General features: G+C 44.7%; 1 protein-coding gene across 3 annotated transcripts; it reads left to right on the top strand.

Annotated features, from left to right (window-relative positions):
- The first annotated feature begins 3,013 nt into the window (after positions 1 to 3,013).
- On the top strand, positions 3,014 to 11,553 carry PPP1R3B (protein phosphatase 1 regulatory subunit 3B). 3 transcript variants are annotated; one of them, XM_049772385.1, is made up of 3 exons: positions 3,014 to 3,065; positions 9,409 to 10,264; positions 10,918 to 11,553. In XM_049772385.1, exons 2-3 carry the CDS (start codon positions 9,435 to 9,437, stop codon positions 11,066 to 11,068), a joined length of 981 nt encoding a protein of 326 aa, XP_049628342.1. In that variant the 5' UTR covers positions 3,014 to 3,065; positions 9,409 to 9,434; the 3' UTR covers positions 11,069 to 11,553. The 3 variants fall into 3 exon arrangements, with proteins under 3 accessions (XP_049628342.1, XP_049628344.1, XP_049628343.1); XM_049772386.1 differs by lacking the exon at positions 3,014 to 3,065 and adding an exon at positions 3,702 to 3,908; XM_049772387.1 differs by lacking the exon at positions 10,918 to 11,553 and having other exon boundaries at positions 9,409 to 10,409.
- The last annotated feature ends 285 nt before the right edge of the window (positions 11,554 to 11,838 follow it).

The raw sequence follows: 11,838 nt of genomic DNA, 5'->3' as shown, positions 1-11,838 counted from the left end.
CCAGGTAACATAATACTTCCAGAACATATCTGCAGCTGACAGGTGCCAAAAAACTCCACTCATCTAAATATAAATGCAGTCTGGAAAGATCTTTTCCTCTTTCTATTCTGATCAGACCAAAGAGTGTTCTTGTCTTGACTCTGTTGCTAATGGTTAATTTTATTTTAATTTTATTCAATAATTATTATGAAAGGGAAGTTGTATAACCAATCTTAAAAAAGGGGAAGGATATCTCCAAAATCCTAGATAGAGATGGGACCAAGAATTTTGAAATGTTTAGATAAATAATGAACTATATTTTAGCTATCAAGATGAGCAAATTAGCTGATGTCAACAAATACATAAAGAAAGATTGTCTAATATTTAAACTAGAAATAGGACTTAATTTTTAATCAGCAAAGTGAAAATTCTCTTGGAAACATGTAGATCACTTCTTTACTTCCTTCCATCCTTTTTCTCTTACCCCCACATCCTAAACTCTGCTTCAAAATGTGTGCCATTGCCACACCTACACTTTCTGCAGAGCTCCTTAAAACAAATCTTTCCCTCCCAGGTATTTATCCCCCTTTCTACCTAGTAGCCAAAGGGAGAAATCCACCCTTTAGATACATCCTACTGTTGACAAAATAGGGTGGAAAGAACCCATTTTTAGTTTCTTTCTTTACTGCTATAAAATGAAAGGACAAAGCAGGAATACTTCTCAGGGTCAATCTGACTCTCACTTCTGAAGCTTAAAACTGCTCTGATCTTTGCTGGTATCCCAGCTCTATTCTGATCGAAAAAGGACACTGAACTCTTTTCAAATTCATAGACATCACACTCCTAACCTACCTTCAAGACTGTGGTAGGCCACAACTAAGTTTAGCTGCACTCTTCAGTCGAAAATAGTCCTCTAAGCCACAGGGGAAATGATTACTCCGGTTTTCCTTGATCTAGGTGAGAAAGATGCTTGCCAGCCCCTTTGCAATAAAGTTGTACTTACTTAACTCCATCCTGATTTGGTTCAGATCACCTATTGTCTGCACACATTTTGCAATACCTGTTTGCTCTTATCAGTGCTCTAGCATGCTCACTGCACTGAAGAACTCCAGCCAGTACTTGACTTAATAAATCTCCAACCTACTCATCAGCTAATAAAAGAAAGTTTAAAGTTGGCGATGGTGATATTACAGAGAAACTATTTGCCAGACACCTACCAATAGCTGATTTCAGAGTTGTTCTTTATCAGATAAGCTAGCTGGAAAAGGAAGGTAATTAATTCTGGTCTTTGCATTAAAGATTGCATCTAAGGAGGCTCTGTAAGAGTGCTGAAGCTCTGTACTGGGTTATCTTAAGCCTCTAGCACTTCAGTCTTACAGTCCTATCAAAATCAAAAGCTGCTCTTTTATCTCTTAAGACAGGAATTCTCAAATGCCATATTCACCATAAAGATTTTTATTATAAAAGTATCTCCACGGTGAACAATGGACCTTTAACTCTGAAATTAAGTCCACTTGCAATTTATTGTTTTAACAGTTAATAAGCATTTTAACAACAACAATAATGCAATTAAAAGATGATAACAGAAGGGGCCGGAGAGATAGCATGGAGTTATTGTGTTTGCCTTGCATGCAGAAGGACCGGTGGTTCAAATCCCGGCATCCCATATGGTCCCCCGAGCCTGCCAGTAGCGATTTCTGAGCATAGAGGCAGGAGTGACCCCTGAGTGCTGCTGGGTGTGACCACAAAAAAAAAAACCCAAAAACAAAAACAAAAAAGATGATAACAGAAGATGCTTGGAGTAAAGCCCTAAGCATGGCTAGGTGTGCCCAAAATCCAAAAGCCAAAACAAAAACAAAAATTAAAAAATACCTAATTCAGAACTAAACACAAAGAATTAACTATATACACACATTTCTATCCCTCTCCGGTGAGACAGTAAGCTATTTTTGTCCTCTAAGCTCATCATGCCTTTTATTTTGTTGTTTATTTCTTTTGGGGTGGGGGGGAGCTACTCTCAGAAGTGTGTGGGGTGGGGAGTTCATTAAGGATGCTAGGGGTGATACCTAGGCCTCCCCCAAGCAAGCCTTGATCTCTCTGGCCCTAAACTCATATATTTTTAGACCTCCATGTATAGCAAGAAATCATTTATCCTAGAGCTCCAATAGATTCACGTCCGGGTCCTTCTCCCTACATCTCCCTGAAAACTCAACTCCACCTGAGATTCCTCTGGGACAGGGGAGTTGTCCCAATAATAAGTAGCTTTATAATCTATACAATATTCCTTTTAGGGTAACGCCTGAACCTCGAAGGGCACGAGGCAAGCGTTTGAAAATTCTTCGTGTTTGACCCTATCTTGGGTTCTGATCTCACTCCCCCTGGGAAGTCAATGAGCTCTAGGTTCTACAGTGGGGGAAATCCTCAGCAGCTCAAGTGATGGGGATGCGGTGAAGAATGGGGATCGGGGAGGGTGCAGGGGTGAGTAAAGGTCCTTGGGGAGTCCCAAGGCTAAAGGGGAAAAGAAGGTGGGACGGGTGGGCTGGACTTGGACTGTGCAAGTGTCACCGATAGGTCTCCGTGGGAAACTAGCCAGAGGAAGACTTTCCCTGGGAATTGGGGGGGGGGGTACTCTGCACGCAGTCTGGGTGCCGCCCCCTGGCAAGAAGGGGTTGCTCTGGCTCAGGAAAGTGCTCTGCCTGCCCCTTGGCGCCCGACTCTCGGGCTTTGCGTGATCCGGACCTGGCAGCGCCAGCCCTACGCCTCGGGTGAGGGGGAAGAGCAGCTCCCCGAGCCTGACCTCCTCGGCCATTGGTGGACGGTTCGCGTCCCGGTCGCGCCCATTGGCTGCGAGGGGCGTTCACGTGAAGAGGGTCTGGGATGGCATCCCGAGGGGAGTCGCGAAAGTTAAAGGGAGCAGCGAGGAGGCGGGGAGCCAGAGTCCCCGGTGTCAGGCCGCCAGGAGGAGACGTGCGCGGGCACACGGCTGCCCGAGGAGGGCTCGGACCCCCGCTGCTGTCCCTGCCGCCCCGGCGCCTCTGCAGCCGCGGGCTGGAACTTCTGCACCTCGGGGCTATGAGCGGTGCCAGGTACGTGTCTCCCCAAGCCCGGGAAAGCAAAAGCAAGCGGGGTCGGGGAAAAAGGGGCGCCTGGTGCGTGCACTGGAAACCTGGCCTGGTCTTGCCTCCTACACTTAACCCGGGCTAGCTGTCAGCTGGACTCGCAGAGTGTAAAACTCTAGGACCAGAGGAAACTGTTGCTTTCGAGTGCTGGGGGGACAGCCCTGGGTCGTTGGGGTTGGAGGACGGGATTGGAACCTCTCTGAACACACGTGTTGCACCCGAGGGCGGAATTCGGCCGCTAAGGGAAGTCGAGTTTGGGGGGCGCTGGCTGTAGCTAGGACCAGCAATTTCTCGAGTCCCCAATGCTTATCTCGGATTCCAAACTCGGCAGAGGGGTGTTTCCCTCCAGGGGCTCTGCCCTTCTGGAGGAGTTTCTCCAGAGTTTCAAGGTGAGGTTTGGAGCTCCAGGAATTAAAAATTAAAAAATAAATAAACAAACAACTCCTGATCTCTGGGCTAGGTTTCCCTGGAAAGCACAAAGGCACACTAGCAAGTTGCACGTTCGGCCCCGGGCGCTGGGGCTTAAAGTGGCCTCGGGACCAGCCTTTTAACAGGCCTGCAGGAGTGGGCGACTGCTCCCGGGCGCTGCTGCAGAACCGCCCAGGCCGGGACCCCGCCCCGGCCCGGCCCCCGGCTGAGATATCTGGGGCTCCTCCTCCCCTGTCGGCCACAACCCGGGAACACAGCCCCGGCCCTGCCTCCGGGACAGACACTCGGACGCTCACGTAGACGGCCAGCGGGGCCGCCCCTGCCACCTCCCTCTGCGCTCACCGATGCCTCTGCCGGGAGGGGGCTTCGTGGGCCCAAAAGGTGGGTGCTAGAAGCAGCAAAGGAGACCCTTGGGGAATCTAGGGGCGGGCTGCTGCCCTAGCGTGCAGAAGTGAGGGTTCAGGGATAAAGAACCCCTTGGGGATGGCCCAAGCGCTCTGGGCTGCCCCCCACCCCACGCGCACTCCCCATGCCCTCTTCTTGCACTTTTTTTTTTTTTTTAACTCAGAGATGGGTGAATGTGAAGAAGTAGGTGCCAAAGAGGGAGGGTTGGAGACTTCAGGAGGACTTTACAGAAGTTTGGGGACCTGATAGTTTGGAGTTGGGGGAGGAGTCGATTGAGGGAAGACTTAGGAGAACTCCAAAAATTGCCAAAAAGGTTGTTGGAGCCTGTGGTCTATGCGGCTGGGGCTCCCCCTGGGACACCTCCTCCCCCCCGGAAGACAAAGCTGTAGGGCTCTGAGCTTAGGGAAGAAACGGTGGTTCTTTCTGTAGGAGCCAAATCTAAAGTGAAGACAGCTGGAAGGCTCACCACAGAAGTCAAGGTGTGGGATATTTAGTGGAAAGTTAATGGCAGGAGCCAGCAAGCCATATAAGCTACTGACAATGGCCGGGCTGGAAGAGAAGCAGCTCATGAATAGAGAAGTTGAGTGACTTGTCCCAAGTAGCACAGGTTGTGGCATTCCTGGCCCAGGTTCTGTGTTTCATGCTGAATGTTTTTAGATCGAATGGACTTGCCGTGTTAAGCGACCCTTTTCCCATAACATGCAACTTTATTCAGAGAAATTTATCTCAAAGTTATTTCGAATGGCCATACCAAGACAGGAATCCTGGTAAGTGTTAAGAGTGTCAATAGGGACCCGGTGGTCTGAATTCTAAGGGAAAGAAGTCAGTTGTTTTGGGGGATCAAGGTTTAGACCTAGCTCAGTGTGCAAGGTTTGTTCCTGCTGTATTTGGGGGACCCTATGTCGTGCAAGATAAGCACCTTAGCCCTGTGAAATCTCATTAGTCCAAATATGTGAATTTTATTCCTCATTGTTCCTCCAAACCTTTAGAAATACTGAAGGGGTAATGGCATGGCTTTCAGAATTATAATCTGGTTATGTGTGCTTACCTGCCCTGCAGTGGGTGAGTTTCAATGTATTTGGTAGATTCTGGATAATGTTGGTTTACTTGTCATTTTCTTTCATCTTTCAGTGTATAAAGGAATAGAGGAGAAATTGTACACACACACACACACACACATTTTTACTTCTGTAAAAGGGACAACTAGTAAATCAGCTGAACCGTGAAGGTCATAAGGCTATTTTCTGTACTGGTTTTCTCCAGAAAGTTTACTATAATATCTAACATTATTCAGCTGTCTTGAAAAAATGTATTATCTGTCATTAGAATGGGGAAGCATTTTTATAAGACTGCCCACACTCTTTCTAGCTCATGGAATTTTCTTTTGATTTAGAACATAATCTGTTATTGGGCTTGCCCCTTACTGGGTAAATCTGATCTCATATCTCTTTGGAGGCCAATGTTTTGAGAATCTATACAGGTCGGATGAACAACTATTCCTACACACAATTCTGTTCTATAGTGAATTGGTTTCCTGGCCCTACAAATGTGTTTACAACCTCTGGGTTATTTGCTCCCCACTCTGGGCATCATGGTGGCTCATTTTTCCTAGTTTGGGAGAGGACAGGGGTAAAGGGCTTCATGAGTAGATAATCTGCAGAGAGGGAATCTCTCATCTAGACTCATGAATCCTGTGTTGGATGTGGTTTTCATGCCATCTGAGGCTAAAACACATATATTCGGGTAACTTGCGTTTTAGGACCTTAAGAATCATTGCTAGGAAGTACACCCAGTGAAGGTCATTACTATTCCAGTTCATTAAGGATTTACTGAGGGTCATGAAGGCTCAAACCAAACCAGAACTTTGGGACACCAATCTTTGAGAAAGCTTCTCATAAAGATTGGCATCTGTGTGCCTGCAAGGATTAAGCAAGAGCTTACCTTAAATAGGAGGCCAACATTTGGTGTCCTTCAATAGTGGTGACACTGACAAAAGTGAAGGGGTTTGGGACTGGGCTTGCTTGTGCAAGGGTAGTAACCCTTGGTCACATGGTGATTAACCTTACTTTTACCTTTAATGGAAAAATATTGCAAAACCAACTAGATTCTAGAACTTGCCAATGGAATTATTTCATGAGTTTTGACTTTGGCTGGAGCCTCACCTCCCTACTCTCATATCTTCTTAATCTTACAGATTGGTGAGAAATGGGATCTCTGGGACAAATTAATACTGCTGGACCAAACAGTAAAACTTTAAGTAAAACTCTTGGGGGAGGGGCAGGATAAATGGAGGAAGGTACGCCATATCTGTCTTTGCTTAGGACTTACTCTGTGATCAGAAATTACTCCTGGCAGTGCTAGGTATTGAACCCAGGCCTCTTGCATGTAAAACATGTTTCTAGTCATGAGGCAAGAACTCCACATACACAACTTTAAAATCTGCAGGATTAAACCTTGAGAGTACTTTATGAGCTTCAAGTGTGGAGATTCTATATTTCCATATATCTTGAGTTTCTAATAAGCTGTTTTTAAAGTAGTGTGGGAACGCACGTATGAGAATGGTCTGCCAGATCCTTGGGACATGTGTATATATAGAGAGAACTTGTATTTGACCTTGTAGTGACACAGGCAAAGAGGAAGCAGCCTTGGCTGAGGAGAACCTTCCTCCTCTGACTCTTTGTAGAGGGGGAAGGTCTAGGATACAAGGCATTGCCATTATTGTTTTTTGTTTTCTAATATGTAGTTAAGTAATAAAGAATGACCTAAAGAAAAATAGCTAGTTTTAGAGCTGAAGGTACAATTCTAATATACTTAAAAAGTTTTGCAACAGACTCAGGGAAACTAAAATTCAACTTGTAAGTTTAAATAGGTGTATATTATTTTTTTTGTTTGTTTCATTTTGTTAGAGGTGGTGATACCCAGCAGTGCTCAAGGGTTACTCCTGGCTCTACACTTAGCACTTGTAGGGAACTGGGGGAATGTGGGTTAGACCAGTACTTCCCACATGCAAAGCATGTGCTCTGGACATTTGAGTTATCTCTCTAACCAAATATGTTTGTTTAATTAAACCCATTAGTTAATCCACTGACCCTCTTTGACACTATCTTGCTCAACTGACCTTTTTTGATACTATCTTGCCCAATCTTATCAGAATTTTCCTTTGTAGAACAACTGCAAAGGTATAAGAACATACAAAGTTTGCCCCAAATTTTTCACTCATTTGACCTTGTAGAAAAAAAAGAGTAAGCTACTATAGATGAAAATGAATGTTTAAGTTAATTTGATTATGGGTATAAGTTATTATTTGTCTCTGAATTTGTACCTTTCTCTGCTAATCACCAGTAAATGTGTATCATCTTTTTTGTATACATACATGCAGTTTTGGTCTTTATGTACAATTTTATCATCATTGTTTTGCATTAATAAATTTAAATTTGCTTCATGCCATTTAAATATTTTTTTCCAAATGATATAAAATCTTTATCACAGCACCAGCGAGATAGCTTAACATACTGATAGACCCAAGTTTAATCCTCAAAACTGTGTGGTCCCCCCTAAATACCTCTAGGTATGGCCCCCAAACTAAATAAAAACATGACATAGATGTGGTGTACTTGACTTAATTCTATACCTAAAGGTGTGGTCATTTAGACCTTTTCTCTGCCTTTTCCCTCGAACATTGTTGCATTTAGTATTCTGATTGTTTGACCTTATGTTTTTGTTTTCTTAAGATTAAGAAAAAAGATTAGGGCCCGGAGACCCCCTGAGCACCGCCGGGTGTGACCCAAAAACCAAAAAAAAAAAAAAAAAAAGAAAGAAAGAAGATTAAAACCAAAATTAAAAACATTTAGAAATATTGTGTCAAATTTAGAATACTTATATGCATTGTCTTTTATATTTTTGGGGGGGTCATACCTGGTGGTGCTCAAAACTAATTCTTTGGCTCTCTGCTTAGGGCTCACTCCAGGCAGATTTTAAGGGACCATGTCCCCAGGGTTCAAACCCAGGGCCAGCAGTATACAAGGCAAGCACCCTACCTGATGTACTATCTCTCTTGTTCCTGTCTACATGATCTTTTAAAATTCTTACCTAAATCAACAAACAACCAGGCTTTCTAATCTAAACTGATTAAACTAAGTTGGATCATTTTGCATGTTTATGGCTCATTTAAATATACTTTGTGTGGAATACTTGAAATTGTTTTGTAGAAAGTCTTTGCTAGCATGCATTTAAAATGTTTACCCAATTTTTCCCTAATGTTTTGGTTTTATTTAATGTTTCATTTATTTCTCCAGTCCCAATAGCTGCTTTTAAAAGAAAGATATTCAGGATTATAAAATTTACTTACATTTTACTTTACTTAAATTATAATTTAATGACACCAAGTCTATGTCCCCCCTCCCTTTTATTAACAACTTATGACATGCTTGGAGTTATATACTTTCATTTGTTAGTCTATGGACCATACCCATAAACTAATACAAAAGTTTACTCCTGATTCTCCTCAGAGGCCCTTTCCAGAGGTACTTGGGAGATTATATGGTTCTGGGAATTAAACCTGGAATTCCTGCCCACTCAGCCCCTAGACTTAACACTCTATTCCCTGTGTATCTTCACTGATAAATCCTAGTATCTAACTAAATAATTTCCACTCAGTTGTTACCTATCAGTATTTGTGGAATGAATTATTTTTTATTATGTTAAGGTAGTGTTTAATCCCAAGTGTGTCCCTTAGAATATGTTATTATAAAGTACAAAAAAAAGTTTCCCATTCAGGAAAGTTTGGGAAATTTGGTCAGTGCAGTACTCTTCAGTTCCTGAGGCATTTCAGCCGTAAGAAATTCTGATTGATTTGGAAGTTGGGGGTGACAAGGAGATATAATACAGGCCTTGCATACAGCTGACCTGGCTTCTATCCCCATTACCCATAGCCCCCAAACCAAAAAAATCAATTAATTTCAAATAGGAAATGTTGTAGGTATCCTGAGAATTAGTACAGCAGGTAATGTGTTTGTCAACCCAGTTCAATCCACAGACCCCTGGGTGGTTTCCAAGCCCTGCGTTAAGAGATCCCTGAGCTATGCTGTATGTGGCCACCAAAACAAATGAAAATTCTGATAGATGGAAACAGAATCTTTACACATGCAGCACAATACAACTGTTGGTCTGTGGATAGTGAGGGAAGAAAATATGATGCAGGAGCTGGTGCGCTCTAGCGCTGTGACTAGGGCCTTGCACGTAGCTAACCCAGGTTCAACCCCGAGTATCCCATATAATCCTTGAGCTCTATGGAGTGATTCCTGTGTGCAGATCCAGAGTAACCCCTGAGCACTGCTGGCTATGGCCCCAAAACCAAAAAGTAAGAAGAAAGAAAAAAAGCCGGTGCAGTGTGGAAAGCCAGTGTCCCTAGGGGGAAGAGTGAGTTTCAACATTTAACTGATCTTGTTACCATTTCTTTCTTCCCCACTTTTGTCAGGGGGCTAGCCTATTCCTCAAATCTCCATGATGGCCGTGGACATCGAGTGTAGACTCAGCTGCATGGCTCCTTCCTTGAGCAGAGAGAGGTTCACCTTCAAGATCTCGCCCAAGCCCAGCAAACCCCTGAGGCCTTGCATCCAGCTGGGCAGCAAGAAGGAAGCCAGCGGGATGGTGGCCCCCACAGTCCAGGAGAAAAAGGTGAAAAAGCGCGTCTCCTTCGCAGACAACCAAGGACTGGCCTTGACAATGGTCAAAGTGTTCTCAGAGTTTGATGACCCGCTCGATATCCCGTTTCACATCAGCGAGCTCCTAGACAACCTGCTGAATGTGACGACAGCAGAGAGCGAGCGCTTTGTGTTGGATTTTTCCCAGCCTTCTGCTGATTATTTAGACTTCCGACAGCGGCTTCAGACCGACCACGTCTGCCTGGAGAACTGCGTGTTGAAGGACAAAGCCATAGCAGGCACTGTGAAGGTGCAGAACCTGGCCTTTGAGAAGCTGGTGAAAATCAGGATGACCTTTGACACTTGGAAGAGCTTCACAGATTTTCCCTGCCACTACGTGAAGGACACATATGCTGGTTCAGACCGGGACACGTTCTCCTTTGACATCAGCCTGCCCGAGAAGATTCAGTCTTATGAAAGAATGGAGTTTGCCGTGAGCTTTGAGTGCAGCGGGCAGACGTACTGGGACAGCAACAAGGGCAAGAACTACAGGATCATCCGAGCTGAGTTAAAGTCTGCTCAGCGAACAGCCCAGCCCCTGAATGGAGCTGACTTAGAAATCTCCTTGGACCAGTTCGGCAGCCCTCGGTGCTCCTATGGTCTGTTTCCCGAGTGGCCCAGTTATTTAGGGTACGAAAAGCTGGGGCCCTACTATTAATAACTGCTCCTTGGCCACACGAGAGGTGGTGCAGATACTCTAGCGGCAGGCACTGTGAGAGAAGTCAGGAGTTAAGATGAACTGCCATTTCAGTACCATTTAGGCAAAGAAAGGATCCTTCTTTTCCCCCTTAACCCAGCCAATCCAGCCAGGGCGAGCCCCCAGGCCTGGTTGCCACTCAGTATGGATGTGCTGTGCTGGCATGCTTGCCCCCATATGGAAACCTAGAGGGTGCAGGGCGGCAGGATGATGCTGGAGGGGCATCTGCAGGGAACCCCAGGCCATGGGGCTGGAGGCTGGGGCAGAATAGTGGGTGATGGGAGTGTGGTTATGGAGGGCTTTCTGGAGGAGCAGCCCATTTTCCATTTGCTGAGGATTGAGTCATTCCACCATCCCCTTCCCCCACTACCCGCTGGACTCTGGCCTCCAGGTACCCTCCCTGTAAGGTCCTTGATCCATCACTGCTGTCCCATATGCTCACATAGGCCACCCTTTATCTCCTGTGAATTTTTGCATTCTATTTCCTCCCATGGGTCATCTGATACTGGGGAGAAAATGAAGGATCATAAAGGCAAATGAGCTTGGAACTGAGATCAGAACTTCCTCTTCCTGCCCCCACACCCAGGTGGAGTGAGAAGAGCACTCGGAGGGGAAGAGATGGGGTCTTTGGTGCTCTGGATTGTTGGACAGTAAGCAAAGAAATTTTCCGTTTTTCCTTTGGGCTTCTGCAGGAGCTTTCTAAGTACTTAACCCTGAGTCACCAGCCTGTTCAATGATGATTATTTTTTTTAACCTGCTTGGCTGGTTTGCTGGCACCTCTCATCTCTTCACAAAGAAGCTTGGATCCCCTTCCCTGGAGAACTATCTTAGGCTGTATGCAGGGCGTTTGGATGTGCAGGTCTAGTCTATCCTCAGAACGTGTAGGAAAGATTTGTGTGGGTTTTGACTGTGACCCCTTACCTGCCTGAATGACTTTAGAAGCATGTTCTTATTTATACTGTGAGTATGGAAAGGAGTGAGGGAATAATACATGTCACGGAATGTTCATCATGTTTGCCAACACTGAAGTCTCAGATTAATTGTTTTCACTACATTGAATTTGAGAATCAACTATTGCTTTGCATTACTTGGAGACTCCTTGTCAGATCCATCCCCCTTGGGTTTTTCTTGGGTAAGACTGATTTATATTTGGGGTTGGTAAGTTTTTTTTACATGCCTATGTTCAGAATACAGGATTTGGGTCTTTTTTGTTTGTTTTCTTTTTTTTAACTTAATGAAATAACAGATTCTCTTTGCTTTGGTCTTGTGGCCCTAAAGTCAGATTTCTACTGGACAAAGAAATAAGTTGCTTAGTTGCCTGGATTTGAAGGCACACTTCCTGAAATTGAGGAACTATAGCTCCTGGACTCTGCATACAGAGCCTAATGTTTGAATTTTCAGGTCAATTTCAGAAGTCCTTCTACCTTTGGGGGCTTCTTAAATTGATGTCAGACAGCACTTGGAAGTCCTCATTCCTATAGTTTTGGGTTTTGTTTCCCCCCCCCCT

This window comes from Suncus etruscus, chromosome 4 (assembly GCF_024139225.1).
Source record: "Suncus etruscus isolate mSunEtr1 chromosome 4, mSunEtr1.pri.cur, whole genome shotgun sequence".
Taxonomy (NCBI): domain Eukaryota; kingdom Metazoa; phylum Chordata; class Mammalia; order Eulipotyphla; family Soricidae; genus Suncus; species Suncus etruscus.
This window is presented reverse-complemented; position numbering and strand designations above follow the sequence as displayed.

Excerpts from the sequence above, each read along its gene's own strand:
- PPP1R3B (XM_049772385.1), top strand. The coding sequence starts at position 9,435 with ATGATGGCCGTGGACATCGAGTGTAGACTCAGCTGCATGGCTCCTTCC. Across the intron at positions 10,265-10,917 it reads GAGTGGCCCAGTTATTTAGG|GTGGAGTGAGAAGAGCACTC; the intron begins GTACGAAAAGCT and ends CCCCACACCCAG.